This window comes from Protopterus annectens, chromosome 10.part0 (assembly GCF_019279795.1).
Source record: "Protopterus annectens isolate FY-2018-M chromosome 10.part0, PAN1.0, whole genome shotgun sequence".
Lineage (NCBI taxonomy): Eukaryota > Metazoa > Chordata > Ceratodontiformes > Protopteridae > Protopterus > Protopterus annectens.
This window is the reverse complement of record NC_056744.1, coordinates 296,276,461-296,297,821: the sequence shown is the minus strand read 5'-3', so window position 1 is coordinate 296,297,821 and position 21,361 is coordinate 296,276,461. Positions and strand designations below refer to the sequence as shown.

Here is a 21,361-nt window from a genome sequence, read left to right as displayed (position 1 = left end):
TGTGGAATGTCGCATATTCTCATATTACAGAGCATATTCTGAAAACAGCATAATCCAAACAAACATATTGTGAACAGTATATGCTATTAAAACAGTACAAAAACTAATGTTACTAGTATGAAGTCATCTTTACAGAAACAGCCAGTGCAGCCACAATTTTTACAAAAATATTGTAATACATTGTAATGCATACAAATTGAGAATTATATTTTACTCAAGATTCACAAACAATTTTTCATATCTGTGCAGTCTAAATGTACAGTGTCAGATCACTTTTGTTAAGCCAGACTTGTGACATGACAGCCATGGATTTTTTTTCAGAGTACTTATTTAGAAAATTACCGAAATATGAACGTCTATGCTCATTCGTATAATATCCACATACATAACAATAATACTTTTCAAAGTGTGCAACTTACAGAGCAAATATTTCAACATCATCTAAGGTTTCAAATGATGCCATATAATAGTTTGCAGGCCACTTGGTTTTGGAAATACTAATGTACATCTGAAAACATTGCACTTCATAATTACTAGCAAACAATTGCAAAACATCTTAAGTACAGTGTATTAAAATGGACAGTGACAATGTAATTTCCTGTCTATCACATTTTACACAATGCATCTTAATAAAAATGTAGCTTTCTCAGTTATGCACTTAATAAACACAAAAAATATGTATAACAAATAAGAAAAAGAAATCAGTGTCTTCACTGCACGAAATCCTAGTTTTAACAATCGTGGAGTCATTTTGTTACCTACGTCTTGCCCTTTCTTATGCTTCCTATTATTGACTGGTGACTCAGTAAGTTAAGGAAGGCAGCTTTAAAACTGACAAAGAAATATGGGTGTTAAATGAAATTAAACAAAGAGCCATAGGTATTAATGGGCTAAGGAAAGCTGCAGATTGGTGCTAAAAGTGAAACAAAAAGCACATTCCTGTCATAATGCCATTGATATTGCATATACACAACTCATCTGGTACAATACCATTAATTATGAATATGTGTAATGAGTTTTGAAGTAATAACCCATTGACTAGGCTACACTTTGAAGAATTTGAGAGAATAATAAAAATAGCAAAAACTGCCTGCCATTTTTCATGTCCTGATCTTCAGTTGCTGGTCACTATCTTCTACAGTGCATCCTGTCTTTACGTTATGTGGCCAAAGTATTTAGATTTTAGTTTCACTATCAGGGCTTCCAATGATTAGTCTGAATTTACTTCCTTTAAGTACTGGCTGGTTCAGTCTTACTGCGGTTCAGAGGACCCTCAAGTTTTTTCCACCACCACAATTCAAAAGCACTGATTTTCCAGCACAGCCTTGTAAGTCTAGCTCTCACAGCCATGTGTTAATACTGGCAGAATCATAGTTTTGACTACACAGACCTTTGCTCTTGAAAATCTCATCCAGATTTGTCATAACTTTCCTTCCAGAAAGCAAGCACCTTTTAACTTCATGGCTACAGTCACTATCTACAGATTTCAGCCAAAGAAAAAAAATCCGTTACTGCCTCCACTTCTTCCCCGCCTATCTGCAAATAACTGACAGGATTCGATGACATCATTTTATCTTATTTTTTATGTTTAGCAAAAAGCCATCTTTGGTACTTTACACTTTCACCTTCATCAACAGGCTCATTTATTCTGTACTTTCAGTGATTAGAGTAATACGAATGCATATCTGAGGTTAATATTTCTCACAGCAATTTGAATCCAACTATCCAGGATGCTTCAACACACCACTGTATGCATTAGTGATTTAGGGCCCTTCTTATATAGTTCTTATGTAGATAAACAAGAGAAAAAAGCCAGCACCCTGGAGGATTCTTACAGAACAAAACTTTATTCCACTGAAACTAGACCGGTTTCAGCAACAAGGCTTTGACCGGTTTCAGCAACAAGGCTTTCGTCAGTAGTACATTAAGCCATAATGGTGATTTCAAGTCTTATATACTCTTATAAATAAAAAATGTTTTATTTTCTGCACAGGAAGTGATGTCATTTGACTCATATTTGAGAGTATATAAGACTTGAAATCACCATTATGGCTTAATGTACTACTGACGAAAGCCTTGTTGCTGAAACCGGTCAAAGCCTTGTTGCTGAAACCGGTCTAGTTTCAGTGGAATAAAGTTTTGTTCTGTAAGAATCCTCCAGGGTGCTGGCTTTTTTCTCTTGTTTATCTACCTAGCTCACTTGCCGTGCACCAGCCTAACTTGCTAGCTTTCTTTTGGTCATATAGTTCTTATGTACATTCCTGCCACCTTTTCTTAGTATCTTCTACTTCAGTTAGGTCCATCCAATCTATGTCTTTTATTATGCACATTTTTACCTGGAAGTTCCCCTTAACATCATAAATCTTCTTGAATGTTTTGATGCTGCTCAGTTTGATAAGGATCTGGGGCAACTTTGGGGAAAAAACTCAAAAAAAGGGTTGCAGTCATATATAAGAATAACGAGCACAATTGGCTTTGGACTACACAATGAATCAGGGCATAGACTAGTAGAATTCTGCCAAGATAATTCACTGATCATAGCAAACACTCTCTTACAGCAGGTAAGAGATGGCTACACACATCGCTATCACCAGATAGTAAATACTGAAATCAGACTGACTATATATTATGCAGATGAAAGAGTTCAGTACAGTAAGCAGAAACAAGACCTTGAAATGACTGTGTCTCAAACCACTGGCTTCTTATTGCAAAGTTTAGAATTAAATAAAAAAAATCTAGGCCAGTGAGATAACAGCTCAACAATATTTCAAATGACTGGGGGAGTGTAAATGAAAAAGAGATTTAAGGGATCAGACCTAAAGGATACACCACCTGAAGAACTAGGGGCAGAAGCTGATGATATTGTCCAGGAGGCAGCGTCAACAAACATTCAAAACAGAAAGAAGACTGCAAAGGTAAACTGGCCATCTGTGGAGGCTTTAGAAGTGGCAGAGAAAAGGAAGACAGCAAAAGGCAAAGGCTATAGCAAAAAAATACATCAAGCTTACTCCTGGTGAAGAATGAATCAAATTTATGGATGTAAAGCAGTTTTATGGCAAGTTTCCTTCTAGTGAAAGAATTCTGGAGGGTACAGGTGAAATATACTTCCACTGCGAATTATATGTCTGTACTTCCAAACACACACAAAATAATTCCAAACACACTTCTTCAATTCTGCAGATATGTTTCTTTGGTTTTGGGGAACATTATCACATTTATGACGTAGTGGCATGTAAGGAGGTTTAGGAAACCACACATAACAGAACAGACTTTGTCTAACCTCCATAAGCACTGTATTCCAACTGAGCTCTTTGGGAGAACTGATAACCACATGATATTCCACTTACTATATTAGTCTTAAAGATATACACCCTTATATAATAAGGTAGGGCTACATTATGCCACAATTTAGTCTTCCACTCTTTTTTCTGTAACTGTGTATTGTACACATGGATAAATGTTTTCAGAAGATGCCAGGTTCCTCTATGTTGTCATAACAATTTACACTCTGCTTCTACATCTATATGGCTACAGTGGCTTTACTGTCAAATTTACAGCATGTTATCTGATAGCAGCATTCTTGGAATGAATATCAGAATCACAAATCTAAGATATGGCAAGATCACTTAAACCTTTATACAGACAATGATTTGGGGTTAAGAGGCTAACAACTGACCAGTGGTCATCTTCCACATATCAGTCTGCAGCACTAAGCAGTGAAGTAACTGCAACTGAGAAATGCAGGGTTAAGTTACTATTATGCAAAAACAGTGCCGTTTTTGGTAAAGTAGGACAAATTGATACATACAATATCAAACGTCAGTGCAAACAAGAATATTTTCTTTTCAGGATAAACTTTGAACGTGCAGCTACAAAGAAACTATACTTCAGTAAAATTAACTTTTTCAAATGACTGGCAAATAAATTATCCATAGCAGAATTTATCTCACATATCGTATATGATACTTAGGATCCCAGACACCTTACCAAGAGAATCCACATCAATCCCCTATAAACTAAACTACAGTCCACGTAACTAAACTTAATGCCCCACTAACTGTCTGGACATACACACACACACACATGCTGAACTTCCCTTAAACTTACAAGTGAACAAACACAGACATCACCTAAAGCATACAGATGTGTAAATGCAATATACATATTATATATATATATATATATATATATATATATATATATATATATATATATATATATATATATATATATATAAAATATATATATTCTTTTATATATATATATACACACACACATATACATCTCAAAATATATGTTTTCCAAGAAGGTCATAAATCACAATTCCATATGCCCTGCCACTTACACGCACACTATATATGTTTATATACACGCCCACCCCCACACCACACCACACACACACACACACACACACACACACACACACAGATAAACAGAAATATACATACATACACATACAACTCCAATGGTGTACAAACACAAAGAACAGAAAGTTTGGAACTATGTAATACTTACTGTTTCCTCTACTCCATGCTAGACAGACTTCAGTTCAGTCAGTTCCAGAACATAATGGTATTGCTCAGCATCTGCTACACTTAGTCACAAGCACATCGCCACAGTAGTCAGGAAATCCTTCTATGTGGCACACCTCATCACAAAAGGGTTCTCTTCTAGAAAAGAGGAGGTCATTGTCCCCCTCTACTCATCCTTCATCAGACCCATTATAGAGTACAATGCCCCATTTGGCATGTATCTCACAAGACACCTACAACAATTGGAAAGACCACAAAAATACCTCACTTAGAGGATTACCAGTCTCAAACAGACACCATACGCAGACTATCTCAAAAAACTCCAGCTCTACTCTGTCGCAAATCACCTACTCAGAGGCAATCTCTGCTTACCATACAAAGCTATGTCAAACCCAGGGCTGTTGGACATGCTATACTTAAAGAAATCCCAGTCTCTATGAACCACATGCTCCAGGGACCTAAACCTTGTCACCACAATAAACAGAACATGATGGAGGGATAGATTCCTGTCCCAGAGACTTCCCATACTCTGGAACAAACTACCCATTCATGTCAAGTAAAGCTCCTCATTGGCCCTCTTTAAGAAGAATCTTGACGACTGGATGGGAAATAGAAAATTAACCCTGGGGATCACGTCTGTGGCACTGCTTGACAGGGGCACAGGAAAATAATTTTCTTGGGTGGCGAAAGCCAGGGAACCTTTTTGGCTAGGCTTACATAGGCCCCAGAGCCGATAGCCTAGTACCTATCTATGAACCTATGAGCAGTATTCAACAGATGCCACAGTCAAAAAAAATTGACCAGTCAAGTGAGCATTCGCTGTTTTCACCCATAACAAAGTGCCCTTTTCTGACATTCATTTTTTTTACATCTTTACACAGAGCTGTAGTCACCTGTAATTCTTGTGTTCTCCTGCATATCCATATGTGTAAATCAACCATCATTAATAGTTAAGACCTCAAAAAAAATGTGGCTTTTGTAAATCTTCTGACTACATATTCAGAAAGGTAGTAATTCTTCAGGAGTCTACTGATAGTCTATCATCTCAAATGCAACACATCCTGCTAACTACTATAATAACCTCCTCATTATGAAGAAGGAAGGAACCAGTGTTAGCTCCTTAAAGTCTTACTAGACAATTATACATTGAAAGTAATCTTCAAGTTCCAGGCAACAGATACTTTGTCACAAATGATTAGGATTCCATTTTTCAAATTTTATTTAATCAAAAATAATTTCTCAGACTAAAAATGGTTATTTTCTACAGAGGCTTTCTACCCTATACCACTCTTACATAATGAAATCAACTGATAGGCTGCTGCTTCTCACAGAAAGAGAAGCACTTCTTAACAGCTACTGTACCAAGAAAAGGGCACTAAAAATATAAATGCTTTTGTTTCATTTCATGTGTAATGCTTTTAGGAGATCATTTCTCAAGAGTTTGTATTTAACAAAACAAGGTTTAAAGATAATACCTATCAATACCACTACAGCTCTTACAAATTAACAAAGAAATTTGCAGTGTCTTTAGTTAGAAGACAAGTTGAGAATAATTCAGTCTTTCAAATATTAAACTGATACTATAACAGAACTCACAGTTCTTTGCCCAAAACTTACCAGAAAGCTGAGTCAGAAAGTCCTAGCAACTTCAAAACTTCTTTAAGCTTTTCTTCTTTTTCTGCCACAACATTGACCGGAAGAAAATACACAAATGATGCAAAAGACATCACAAGGTATACTGAGATAATAGCATGAGGCACAGAGTCAATTTCCACAAGTGATGGTAGTTCCATTGCTGTAACAACTATTGATTTAAGTTCTTCCCACACTGAGATATTTGTCTTCATCTGAAAAATGTAAAATTACACTGTATTGGTAAACAATATCGCACATTAACAAGGATCATTAAAGAACAAAACATCACTCAAAAAATTATTATAAACATGTATTACAGTACACAATAAAAACCTAAGGATTTTCCCAGTATGATTAAATACCACAGTCAGCAGAGAATCTGATTATGCAAAAGCTACAGGGATAAAATGCAAAACATACAATCAGATCAAGGTTTAAATTCCCAACTGCTACCAATGTTTATACTTGGATTAATTTTACAGCTGGAAACATCAAACAAGATTATAATACTGCAGTTAAAAGCAATATTAACAGACAGCAAATGATGATAAAACATCACTATAAAACAAGATATAAAAGCCACACACATAAATGTACTATTTAGGAAAAACTGCAAAGTGGCATGACTAAAACAATTTGACAGCTAAAGTTATTTGGTCATATGCCCATTTCATGAAAATCAGTTCTGCAAAGAGTGATAGTTTGAGATAAATTGCAAAGAACAACACTAAACACTACAGTTTTATTTTGTTTTCTGGGGGGAGTTTCAGTAACCCCTTGCACCTCCCCAGCCCCTTCATACCTGCCTTAAGTTTAATCATCTCTGATGTCACTGCATCCTGGAGAAAAGGTGTAAAAACCTCAGAGAGCTGGCATCTTGCACAATCAGATTCTCAGTGTTGCTCTTCCACTAACTACACTAATCCCCAAAGTGCTTTATATGACAGCAGAGCAGAGGAGAGCATTCGTACTCCCTATGAAAAGATAACAGTCCCAACACCTGCATGTTAAGGGAGGACGGAAAATTCCACTGTAGCAGTGGCTATAGAGTTTGAGGAAATGTGCAACTACCTTAATTTTTTCTGCAGATTAAATCAGTTTTCTGGATGCGTAGAATATGGGTGACTGCATAATGGTTTGTTATCCTTGAGAAGTGTTACATTCATAACACTGAATAAAAACCCGAATACAAAAGACCACAACTGAAAATGACCAAAACCGTAGTACAGCTGGAATTGGTGTTTACCCTTTCCCCCTGTAGTGTGATCTCAGATATAGATATATATATATATATATATATAAATGCAGGGGGTGTGGGGGTGCATTGGGGCTTGCCCTCCTACAAAGAATGTGAGCAGAGGTTTTCAGTAATGTAAGTTTTGACCTTTTGTAGCTGATGTAATGCTGTTCGGGGTTCCGATTGTTCGGCTTTAAGAATGTGCTCTCTGGAGACGCACATCTACAGGCCTTGGTATTACCTCACTTGAAAAAGACTAGTTTAAAAATCATTCCATATGTGATGAAATGGATAGCAAACTGGCTGAAAGACATAACTCACACAGTGCAATTTGCAGGTGCATCATCAGAAATTAGGAAAGTGACCAGTGGTGTCCCTCACGGCTCAGTGCTGGGACCTCTGCTTTTTGGCATTTACTTCTCAAATCTCCAAGCAGAACGCCAAGACCCTAACAAAGTGTGCAGACAACTGTAATGTGAGGATTGTTCTTCAGTTACTCTATGATACCCAAATCCTCCACAATGAACTCTTTGTAGTAAACGCTTGGTGTATTAAAAATGGGCTCAAAGTAAATACTAAAAGGTGTAGGATCATCACTTCAGACAAAAAAAACCCTCAGCATACGTTCTAGACAACATACCACTGCAAAATGAAAATGTAGAAAGGGACCAAGGTACTTGGGTTGTCAGGAAATCCTTATATTTAGCCCTGTTATTTGCCAAAGGATTATCATCAAGGCTAAAGATGTAATCACTCTGTTATACTCAGCACAGATCAAGTCAATTATTGAGTACGATGTCCCCTTTGGGATGTATCTCACTAGACATAAAGAGTTAGGAAAACCCAAGTTTCCTAACTAAAAAGATCACAGGCCTAAATTCATTGAGCTATCAACATTTGCTGGAGCTCTATTTCTTTATTCAGTGTCTTACAGAATTTTAATGGAAGTTCTCTGGAAGTTCTCTGTCTCACATTTAATGGATGCTCTCTGTCTCACTTAATGCACCACTACAGACCTGAATGCCTGGGCCCCTGTTTCTCCACAAGTCCAGTATCTCCATCAATACTAGAGCAAGGAACCTAAATCTTTAACAAAAGATAAATAAAACATAGTGGAGGAGCAGTTTATAACCCAGTGCCCCCCAAACCTCTAGAATAAACTTCCCCCAAATGTTAAGCAGTAAGATTTACTATTCTTGTTTAAAGAAAAAATAAATGAATGGATGGCATCCACAAATACTCCAGGACTGACCACTATGCTGTCACAAGGACCACTATGCTGTCACAAGGAAAGGAGAAGCAACCTCAAAAAGGATATCTGCAAGGCAAGAATGGCCAGGGGGCTCAGTGACCCTGGAATATATATGAATCTACTGGACACTGGGAGACAGAGTACGGTAAGACACTGCAGATTCAACAATTACTGAAAGACAAAAAGATTAATTTACTTATCACATTTACATAACTCATATTCTAGGACACACAGGATGGAGATCACTAGAGAATACTTTTCAAGTCTGAAGGGCAAGCAAACTTTGCCTGTTGTAGTATCAGACCATTCTCATAATACCTAATGGATGCATAAAGGTTTCAAAGTCGGCTGACAAAAAGTTCTGACTTTACTTGGTTACTGTAGTTTAGAAACACAGAGCTACTTGCCAACAATCCTCAAGAGTAGTAATCCCTTAGCAATTAGGTGGGATACCCTCAAGGATGTCTTCCATGGACATATCATTGAATGTTCCATTAGCAGATGGAGATTACTAACAGAACTGCATACAAGCAGGAATAACCATACCTCTTGCAGAAGTGCCACACATCTGGGTTTAAAGATCTTGAATAAGAAATTCATCAAAGCAAAGGCAATGATTCACAATTATTGGGATGCCAAAACAGAGATGGTTCTGTCCTGCTTTACAGACAGTCTGAGGTGTTTTTTAGGCAATATAATATTTATATTACATTATTCTTTATTGCTATAAGATTACAGCAGCTTCTATGGGAATTATGATTTTGTGCTAGTGTGGGAGGTCCCTTTTACATTTCAAAGCACTGGAAAATGGCTGTACCCTTATCAACAGCTTAATTTTAGCTCTAAGTGCGAAAACAGAAACTTAGAGACAATATGGCAAGTGTGAGATTCAAGCTGCTGTATCCAGCTGTCATCAGGATCAGACATTTTTTGATGCAGAACAGGCTGAGGAGAATAAAAAAAAAGTGTATCCAACAAAAGTGAGTCAGCAAGCAGAAGGGCACTCTGCTTATCATTCCTTTGAAAATAAACCTCATACAAAGATTTTCCCAGTGAAACATTTTCTAATGTTCCAAAGGAAGATGCCTGAGACAGAAAAAGGAGTTAACTAGAATTAGGAGTACCTTGGATTTGACCCAGAGCCTGGTGTTGGGGGATGGACAGGATCAAGAAGAAGGCCAGCAACACTGAAATTGAATAAACAGAAGAATATAAAGCATCAATCACATTTGTGAAATATGGCTTTGCAAAAAAAAAAAAAAACTGTCTTAGAAGACTGGACTTTTGCTGACTTTCTTAAACTTGTTGGTAAACTGTAAAAGCATACACCTCACTTTATATCAGTCATGTTGAGGAGGAACTGCAAGTAAAACAAATTTTGTTCTTATTAATATTTGAATAAAATGTGTTATGATATAAACTTTATACTGTAGTGTAAAGTACTCTGGTATAGTGTGCAGTCAGGGGTATTTTAAATGGGGAGGGCGTCTTAAGTTACTGCTGTACATGTTAAAAATACTAAAGCAAATAAGTACTTTTTCTTAGTTGTAAGAAATACAGGATTTACAGTATAATAAGAGAAAGAAAAGAAAGGCTGGACAGAATCAAATTTAAGTTAATATAATACTGTGGTGTTGAGCTGCTGAGGTGGGGATGGAGTGTAAAAAAATACTAATATACATATAATCTCCCTTGTTTTAACAGGGGAGAATGTTTAGATTAGTATCCTTGGTGTACACTATAAACAAGTCTTTTTATAAGCAAATAGGGATGAAAGCCATGAAAAATGCTAAGTTAATTGCATCTGGAAAGATATTAACTTTTTTTTTTTTTTTAGCAAATTCTGTCAGGGGTAGACAAGTCTGCAGATGAAGGCAAATGGCCAGGGGGATTCTGTAGAATTTGTTCAGAAAGAAATTTACAAAGATTCCTTTATGCAACTGCAAAGTTGTGTCTTTTCTCATTGCTGACTATGTTTCTGTGGAGATGAGCCATATGCAGGTCCAAGCAACTAATCTTGAGAGTTCGGAGTATTATTTATTTTTTTTTTTTTGCTGAGAGAAATGCAAAACTTAAAGGTACAATGGCAATCAGATCAGTGAAAAATAAAGTTTAAAATTATAGGAAATGAATAAGAGATTGCAGCCTTAATTAATTAATGCATTTCATACAACAGTGGATAATTTAGTTTTACTTTAAGGTAGCCAGTACACTTTTCTTAGGGCTAAAAGTTAATGTTTTTTGAAAGCATATAATTTGTTTTTCACATCTAAGAGGGGAATACATGTATAAAAAAAAAAAAAAAACATTCAGTGTAAAGGCTGTAACATGTTAATTTGAGGTTAGGTAATGCCTGTGAGTGCAGTTGTTGAGCTGGGACAACTGAAGTTTAACCCTTCAGATAGGAATATTTGTTGAAAATGTACATACATAGATTTGTCTGTTTATTCTAATTTAATAGGGGATGGGGTGTTCTGAAATTGTGGTAAGTTTTTTGTTTGACAGTTTTAATAAAATCAAAAAGTCTTGAAAAAATCTGACATAGGTCCAAATGGAAAAGCAACTGTATAAAAGATCAGCCTGCCAGAGTGCGCATGTAAGACAAACATTGGAAATACACATTCAGAAGAACTGTCATGTATAATGGGGGGGGGCAACAGCTTTCTATCATAATGGCTACTCTGTCCATATTATCCTCGAATGTGAATAGACTTACAGAAGAGACAAAAAAAGAAAGACTATCAAATCTCCCTAAGAAGTGTAGGGTACAAATAGCAATCTTACAGGAGACAAATCTGGATAGAAATAAGCATGTGAAATTTGACAAATAAAGGATTTAAGGGTGGATATTCAGTAGAATTACTCGGACAAAAGAAAGGGGAATAATAATACTAATTGTTAGAGGGTCTCCAGTAGTGATAGAAGAGGTGAAAATGACAATAGTGGTAGATGTAGATTAGTGGTAATAGGCTGTTTGAAAGGGTAAGTGATTAAGCTGGCATGTATTTATATTTATTTATTTTACATTTGTTAACCGGGGGTGCCTGACTGAGCCGAAAAGGCCCTTTTTCAGCAGAGGCCCAGGGAGAAAAGCTCCACATAGAAAAATTAGAGATACATTTAGACATGACCTGTATACACACAAATTACAAAATACATGTTTTTACAGTGGTATGCAACACATCAACAGTTACAGTGGAGAGAACAAACAAAAAAATATTAATTTAAAAATAAAGATACTTAATAGATTTGTGGTGTAGAGCTGACATCTGGAACATAGGTAGAATACATACATAGTACACAGGTACAGTACATACATTGTAGATTAACCAGTGTTTGTGAGAATAGTTTTCAACCTTAATCAAGTACTCTAGGTATGTGTACCTTATCCGCTTTCACTAGCCTGGGGAGCAATCACGGCACTGCCAACTTTGCTTGAGATATTGCCTGATGAGGTCTTTAAAGGAGGCTTTGGATGATGTGTTTTGAATGCTAGTGGGGACAGAGTTCCATTTTTTAGCCACTGAACTACTATATAGTGCATCTATTGCAGCTGTTGGTGACTTCTAGTAGTAGTTTGCTTGATGATCTAAGAGGCCTTTTGGCTGAATGATGTTGTACTAGGTTTTTGAGGGCAGGACATTTATTGGGGAGGTAACAGACAGAATGACAGAGGCAGAGCTGATTGTAGGTTAGGAGGTTGGGCAGTTCAGGCCAGTGGAGCGGTCGCAAATCAGTACAGCGATGAGTTCTATATGAGCAATTTGCAGCAAAGTGGGCAATTCTTTTATAGCAGGCTTCCATTTTGCTTAGTTCAGTTTTGTTGAGATTAGTCAGAATGGGAGATGCATAAAGTAGGGTGGATAGAAGTTAGGAGCAAGCAATGGCTGATCTTGTGTTGTTGGTAAGAAATGGTTTGATACAGTAGAGTGATCCCAGTCTGGCATGTACTTTTTTAATAGTTAAGTTGAGATGACTACCAAATTTTAGGTTGGAGTCTACGGTTATCCCCAATAGCTTAGCCTGTGCCACTGGAGCGATTGGAGTAGCATTTGTGCAGTAAATAGTGAACTGACTGTTATCAGTGTTTTTGTTAGAACTGGTTATAATCATAAGCTGAGTTTTCTTTGGATTGAGGATAGCTTGGGCTTTGGGTTAGGTAGTTTTCAACGTCAGAGAATGCTACTTGAGTTGTTTTCAGGAGGGTGGGAATGTTTTGTGCAGCACAGATTAAGGCAGTGTCATCTGCATACTGAACGATAGATGCATGCTGTGTGGAGGTATGGAGGTCATTTGTGAAGATTGTGAATAGTAGTGGTCCCAAGACAAAACCCTGTGGGACTCCTATAGTTATGGGCAGCTGAGGAGAGAGAGAATTTTCCCATTTCACAGCTTGGTACCTGTCAGTTAGGTAGCTTTGGAACCAGGTAAGAGTGGAATTTTATATGTGATATTGGTTTAGTTTGTTAAGCAGGATTTGGTGGGAGACTGTGTCAAATGCTTTGGACATATCCAAAAAAAAAGAGTTGACACCTGCAGGCCTTCATTTTTGAGACGGTTTACTGCCTCTGTGAAGCAGAGGAGGGCTGTAGTGGTACTATGGGTAGGTCTGAAACCATGCTGAGTAGGTGACAGGATGTTGCTGTCTAGGAGATATTTTAGCATCTGGGTATGGATGCATTTTTCTAGGACTTTGGCCAGGGGGAGAGTAAAGCAATGGGTCTGTAGTTATTAAGTTCAGTGGAGGTCCCACCTTTATGTATGGGTGTAACATAGGATATTTTCCAGAGTTTGGGCACATAGTTTTCAACAATTGATCTGTTTATGAGAGTAGAGATTGGGATAGCAATAGCATCTGCTGTGAGTTTCAAGAAATAGCTGGGGAGTAGGTCGGCTGTTGTTGATGAGGTTTTTAGTTTGGTGAGCATGCCTTTGATTGAAGTGGTGGAAACTGTTTTTGTATTAGTGTTATTTGTGTTGGGGGGAATAGTGAGAAAGGAACTGTCCTGTGATACTAAGGATAGAACTGAGTTCACAAAGTGGGGGTAGAATTGTGTTTCGATGGGAACTTTAGTGTTAGGGGTGGTTGGTTTGGGGGTAGTTTTGAGTGGATTTTAGTAGCTGGTTTAGATTATTCCAAAATGTTGGGGGGTTGTGTTGGTATTTAGTTTGTAATGTCGTGTAGTAGGATTTTTTTGTCCAGCCTAATGCATTTTTTTGCACGGTTACGCAGTTCTTGGTACTTAGGCTTTGTGTTTCTTTGTTTTTTTGATAGTAAAGCCAGGTAGTGTCTCTGGACTTGAGGATTTGTTTGGTTTCTTTACTGAGCCAGGGGTTTGTAGAGGTTCTAACCTTGATTTTGCGCAATGGAGCGACAGTGTCTAGGTGATGCAGAAATGTTTTGTTGAAATATGCTACAGCCTGGTCAAGTGGGAGGGTTTTTAGGGGGGGGGGTTAGTCACAGTTACAGAGTAAAGTATTGAGGACCTCAGGAGAGAATTTTTTTGTGTTTCTAGTGGATATATAGTTAGTGGTTTTGCATATGCTTATTCTACTACAAATAAAGTATATTATGTTGTGGTCACTTAAGGTGTCTGGGAGACTGTCTGCATGGGGGTACAATGTGGGGTTGTTAGTTAGGACCCAGTCAAGGATGGATTCCCTTTTAGATTTTTTATCACATCTAGTTCGAATTTGGACTAGCTGCTGGTAGCCATGGAGATTTATTAGATTACTTGGTGGTTCTGATATGCAGGTGAACCAATCTAGGATGAAATCCCCCAGAATAAGGGTTTCTTGTGAGTATGTCGAAGAACACCAGGACAAGAAGTCTTCAAGGCTAGCAGGTGTATTACCAGGTGTAATATAGATCATAATTGTGGTGATGACCTTTTTAGGGTGAAGTTGAAGTTGTGAGATAAGTATGTCCCAATTATTGGGGGAGGGGTAGGAGTTTGGTAATTGACGTACAGTTAAGTTGGACTTATACAGTAAGGCAGTTCCACCCCCTTTACGAAGTGGTCTGTCCTGTCTAATGCCGGTAGGGAGAACTTCTGAGTTAGCTATGTTTTTATTTAGCCAGGTTTCTGTTAAAGCAACTATGTCTGGGGAGTAGTGTGCTACTGTGGCCTGGAGTTCAGGTATTTTATTTTTGATACTTCTAATATTAATATTTAGCGTTAAAAGATGGTTGGTTTTGCTGCTGTTGTTGATTTGCCCAGGGATGAATATAGTGGGGGTGTTATGTTCTGACATTTGTGTTGGACAGGATGGATTTGGGCCTGGGCTGGGGTGGATATCCCCACTTACGGTGAGCCTGGTGTTAAAATGGTGATACAGATGTTGGAGTTTGTTGAGGAGTGTGAGAAAGTATTGTGTTTTTTTGGAGTAGGAATGAGAGCATATGTGTTTAGTTCTGAATTGGTCCGTTATGTAGTTCTTGAACAATTGTGGGCAGGTATTATTATAATGTGTCGTGTCTGTATATGAGAGTGCATAATGTAGTGTTGTGCTACTAAGTTTAGGGATGTTGCTTGAGTGATAACTTGAGGTGTTATAAAGAATTATGAGAAGACAGACTAGACTTAGTTGTGTGACAGTCATGGTTATAAAGTTTAAGATGGTACTAGGTGGGGGTCTGAACAGGAATTATAGGGTTGCATTATATGTGGATGGGTAAGTAGTGTGGGTGATGTAAAAAATGCCTAATGGGAATGACAGTGATTGGGAGTATGTTTGTGTAGAGCAAGTTGGTGTGGTATAATGTGATCTGACTTGAGGAGCTGTGATTGGTGGAGTTGATGTGAGGGTGAGCTGTGGGTGTGGCTGTGATTACTATAAATGTAGAGGTAGTGGGGGCGGGAGGGAATAGGGGGCAGGGCAAGGGAGTGGAGAGAGCCCGAGCATTAGCGAGGGCGAACAGAGAGGGGCAGAGCCCACCAAGACAAGAGTAAAAAGTAAGTATTACTTTACAAATATGAACATTTTAAACAAATTCCTGAGGTCTAATAGCTTACCAGCAATCAGAATGCAATTGCTGAAGAGTACTTGCGTCCTGGTGGGAGACTAGAAATTTAAAGATGGCTCCATGCTCAGCAGGATTCTAATATAGACTTAGTGCTGGGGGAGAGAGATAGCACAAGGGGTGTAAACCAGGTGGAATACAAAGAAATCAGAGAGGCAATCAGTGGAAAACTATCGGTGAAGGCCTCAGAGGGGGTAAGTAAGAATTAAAACTACCTGTAAAGTGAAGGAGAGAAGAGACAGCAAACTTTATTAAGGTTGGGAGTGTGTCTTCACATTGACTTGCTGATTAGTAACCAGTTTGTGCACAGATTAGAGTAGGGAGATACATTAGCAATGAAGGGGAATGTATAGAGATGCAAATAAACAGGTGTGCCTCCAAGTGATACAAATTAAGGCAGAAAGCACTGAGAGGGCTTCTTGATGGTTAATTTAGTCACAGGGATCTGAATTAAATGTATACTGTCTATTGGACAGTTAGGATTACTGCACTAGCGGGGGGGGGACACAAGGCTACAACAGTCAGTTTTATTAGCACGCTGAGTACTACTAAGAAATACTGCTAATGTAATAGCTTCACTCTCATAAAAAATACAAGTAGAATGCCTGGGTGGACTGACCCTGCTCGAGGCTCAAAATGTATATCCTTGTTCAGTTTTGCAGTACTGATTCCTTCTTATACTGTATGGGTGGAGTGGTAGCCGCAGACTGCAGATTTGCTCGAGTGTGCTCCTGCTCTTGAGGCTCAAAATGTATATCCTTCTTTAGTTTTGCAGTACTGATTCATTCGGATACTGTATGGGTGGGGTGGTAGCCGCAGACTGCAGAGTTGCTTGTGTGTGCTCCTGCTCTTGAGGCTCAAAATGTATATCCTTGTTTAGTTTGAATTACTGATTCTTTCTTATACTGTATGGGTGGAGTGGGAGGCGCAGACTGCAGATTTGCTTGAGTTTGCTCAGCAAGCAGAATACAATTGCTGAAGAGCACTTGTGTCCTGGTGGGAGACTAGAAATTTAAATATTCTACCAAAGACAGCTACTGTGGCACTTAAGAAAACTTTGGGAGAGATAATTAGCTTTCAGCAAGTAATATTACTTATAGCTGGAGACTGGAACGTAATCTGCAATAATGAGGATGTATCAGGAGGACTAGAAGGGAAAATATAACAAAAGAGGGTAGACTTGTAAAGAAATGTATGAAAATATTTCATATGGACGATGTGAATTCAGTAGTAACAGCTCAGACAGAATTTACATATCATCCCCTAAGGTACAGCTGGGCTAGACTGAACAGAAATTATATTTCACAGGGGGGGGCCTACAATGGTAGAAATTATATTTCACAGGGGGGGCTACAATGGTAGAAATTATATTTCACAGGAGCATGTACATTTAACTGAGAGTTTTGGCACATCCAATAACTATTTTAGATCATAAACTGATAAAAATTAAGATAAAAAAGCTAGGCAACGAAGTAAAAATGACACACTGGTGCTTTCCTACCTACCTGTTAAAAAGGTAGAGTTTGAGGAATGGGTAGTAAAAATTATTCAAGAGTTATTAGAAAAGCTAGAGATTCTTCAGAAGGGATAGTTGAGTGGAATAAAATGAAAATGGAGTTTATAAGCAGAGTAGAAATTAAAAGAGAAAGAGATATGGTAAGAAGTACTTACAATTATTTAGAGAAGCTGATAATGGTTAAAGTGCTGAAGAACAAGGGGAATCTCACGAAGTAAAAAGGAGCGTTAAAGAGAAAATAAGCAAGTATTTGGATAATATGCATGAGTTTAAACTGCGATTAAAGCAACTATATACTGATATCAAATCCACAGCAAAAAAATAAATAAATAAAATAAAAAACTTTTATCACAATAAAATAAACAGAAAGTAGAAGGAGCCATCACCAAACTTAGGGAGCCTATGATTAGAAAAATAACCAGAGATGCTATAGAGGTATTAAAAATGTTTCAGAAATTTTGTGTGAGTGTGTATAAAGCAGAGGAATGTGGAACCCAAGGAAAAAGCACAAATGGAAACATTTATGAAAGACTTAATTATGCCAAGATTGGAGGAATATGAGGCTTACCAACTAACAGTTAAGATAAAAGGAGATGAGACAAAAGCAGTAACTTATAATCAATCTGCAGGGAAGTCTCCGTGGTACTCTTGTGGAAGTTTAGAAGTTAGGAAAGAAGAAGGTGATAAACATCTGGAAATTTTTGATTAACAGTATTTTAAAGGGGGGGGGGGGGGGGCATCCACATCTTGGAAGAAAGCTGTTGTGGCTGTATTATCCAAAGGAGTAAAGATCCTTCAGAACCAATTCTCTATTCCACAGACCCATTTCAATTTTACATGATTATAACATGTTCATGACTATACTAGCTAAAAGAATGGCAAAGATGCTGTCAAAACTGATATGGATCAGTGTGGTTTTGTAGAGGGAAGGCAAACATTTAACATTAGCAGAACAATGATGTTCCAGAGGGAAGCAGAATGCAAGAAAATGTTGCTATTGTTAATGGATCCTGATTCAGAGAAAGCATTCACTAGAGTAAACTAGGATTTTATGAATAAAGCAATGAAAGCATTTGCATTCCCCAATACAATATAAGGTTAATTAGGAAGCTATATTAAGGACCGAATGTAAGAATTAAAGTGTCATGGTTCCTCTCTGACGAGTTGTGTTTAAATAGAGGAACCAGGTGGTGGTGGTGGGGGTCTTCCTTCACCTTTGAAATTTACTTTATATTAAAACAAAAAAGGCAAAGAAAATAAGGGACTCAGAAATTCAAGGATATAATGGACAATGATAATCAACAAAAGTTAGTGTTGTTTGCAAAATTATATTATTTTCTACTTGAGAAATCCAGAAAAAAAAAAACATATTGGTAACATTTTATGACACTTTCAAGTCTTTTCCGGATATAAAATTATTGAAGATAAAACAAAAGCTACAGACATCATTTATGTACTCACTCACATATTGGTTCAGCAATACCAATATTTATAGGGGATAAGATGAGATGAAGTATTTAGAAGTATGCATTAAAAGGGATTCTTATGGCAGCTAAAGGTATGTGGGAAGAGAATATAAAAGATGATTTAAAAACTAAGAAACTGTAAATCCCCTGTTTATGAATATGGATACTAAACTACAACCACTAAAAATATTTTTAGTCCATTACATTTTATATACAGGTCAGGCATATTTTATCAACCAGAAAAGCTGGTGACTAAATTGAAGAGTTGACGGACTTTAACCTGGAAGGGGAAGAAGGCAAATAATTGAAGAGTTGACGGACTTTAACCTGGAAGGGGAAGAAGGCAAGAGTTAAGTGAGATTAAGTTGATCCTACCAATAAAACAAGGTGGTTTAGGATTACCCGATCTGAAGGGATATTTTAGAGCTACACAGTTGAGGCTCACTTCATAACACAAACAGAAGATTACAGTTCAAAATGGAAGGGGATGGTGATGAAGTACACAGAAAATTTCAAGAAATGACAGAGTGGGATTCTGGAAGAAAATCCTTAAGGAGAACAACCACCATGCAGAATATTATAAAGTATTCTAAGAAGTAAGCAGAATGAGATTTTGCAGATAGGGATGACTGCAAGTAGGGGTACAGGACAAGAGGGGACTGGAATTTACTGGAGAAATCTGGCAAAGGAAGCAAGGCATTGGGAGTAAATAACCAGAGAGGGAAAGGTAACAAAATGGTATGAGGCCAAGAAAACATTTGGACTGTATATTAATGACTACCCTCCCTACCAGTAATATATATCAGGGAACAGACAAAAAGAAAGACAGAGGAATCCTAAGTGAAAGACCTGCTTGACTTTAGAGTTTTTAGTTGAATCTAGAGCAGAAGCTGTTGTTAAAAAGGGATAATTAATAGGGTATATAAAACATTGCACAACAACTATAAGAATCAGGGGGGGTTAGAAAAGACTGGATCAGCAATTTACAAGGAAACAATGAGAGGACAGATGTATGGATCCCAAGTATGCAACAAAGTCTAGAAGGTTTAGGATTTTTGCACGGAAGTGTTTGCATAGGTAAAATAATTATACCCCCAAGGAAGAAACTGCTAACTGGGAATATATATTTTGAAAGTATAATGACTTGGCAGATTTTAAAAATTCTCTGCAGAATAGTCTGTCAGAAATAATGGGTGAGCAAATGGGTTTAACTAAGGGAAAAAAATTATGCCTTACCATAACGTTCCATCTGTGTTGTAGATCTTTATTCATTCATTACTGTTAGGACTTCAGTTCTGTCCTCGGAACCGACACGGCCGTTTCCAACCTCGCGCCAGCAAAAAAAACTCTCAGCTAAGACCTACCCATAATGCCCCTCTCATAGTCTCTCAAGATAGAGTTTGCCTGACCCTACATTATAGAGATAGTAAGAGAAAAACAGAAGGAGGCTCTGTCTGAGCAAATACCCTAACCAGGAATTTCCAAAGTCCACCAGGAGTCCAGGCAGGGGGAAGGAGGGCGGGAAGTAATGAATGAATAAGGATCTATAACACAGATGGAACTTTATGATAAGACATCTAATTTATCTGATGATGTAAATCTTTATTCATTCCTTACTGTTAGGACCGAGTACCCAGCTACTCGAGTCCTTGGCCCTAAGGAAGGATATTCCTGAGCACAATAGAACCAAAAGATGCTCATCCCCTGGAGGCCAAATCCAATTTGTAAAGAGCGATAAAGGTATGAGGTCTTGCTCAAGTGACTGCTGTGCAGATATCATCCATAGAGGCTCTGGAATGGAAAGCCACAGAAGTAGCCATCGATCTAGTAGAATGAGCCTTTATTCTGGAAGGTTGTTGTGTCTTTCGGCTTATCCCGGTTAGGGGTCGCCACAGCGGAACTCCGGTCCGCTAATGTTTGGTAGTGGATTTTTTACATGCCGAGTTACCAGCCCTGACGCACAACCTTCAACGAAGGCACGCCCATTCACGCATGCCTCCACACAGAAGACGCTCTGAGAATCGAACACGACAACGTCTTGCTGTGAGGTGACAACGCTACCGCAGCACCACAACCGCGATAGCTTATTCTGATGGTAGATAAAGGTAATGACGTTTCTAAGCCAGGAGGAGTCACTTTGGAAACAGGTTTACCCAATCTGGGCCCTGCAAACGCCACAAACAATTGATCCATTTTCCTGAAAAATTTAGTCTTGTCCAAATAACAACGAAGCTGCCTATGAACATCAAGGGTGTGCAACAGATACTCCCCTTTGTTTGAAGGCTGAGGGAAGAAAACCGGCAGGTCAACAGATTGGTCAATAGAAAAACCAGAAATGACCTTGGGCAAAAAAGAAGGGTCAGTACGAAGGGATACGCTATCCCTGTGGAAGTTCAAGTAATGTCTCTTGACACTCAAGGCCTGCAACTCAGACACTCTTCTCGCTGAGGTAAGTGGTACTAGAAGTAGAGTCTTCCATGATAAAAATTTTATATCACAAGAATCAAAAGGCTCAAAAGGTCAGGCAGGTCAACAGATTGGTCAATGGAAAAACCAGAAATGACCTTGGGCAAAAAAGAAGGGTCAGTACGAAGGGATACGCTATCCCTGTGGAAGTTCAAGTAAGGTCTCTTGACACTCAAGGCCTGCAACTCAGACACTCTTCTCGCTGAGGTAAGTGGTACTAGAAGTAGAGTCTT

General features: G+C 38.0%; 1 protein-coding gene across 2 annotated transcripts in view; it reads right to left on the bottom strand.

Moving 5' to 3' along the window:
* The window catches only part of LOC122813052 (cholesterol transporter ABCA5-like), a 2,390,735-nt gene that overhangs the window by 1,711,358 nt on the left and 658,016 nt on the right, over positions 1–21,361 (bottom strand). For both annotated transcript variants that reach the window (XM_044085171.1, XM_044085172.1), the window contains exon 6: positions 6,150–6,379. In XM_044085171.1, coding sequence (XP_043941106.1) covers positions 6,150–6,379 — 230 coding nt within the window. The remainder of the gene's footprint in view (positions 1–6,149; positions 6,380–21,361) is intronic.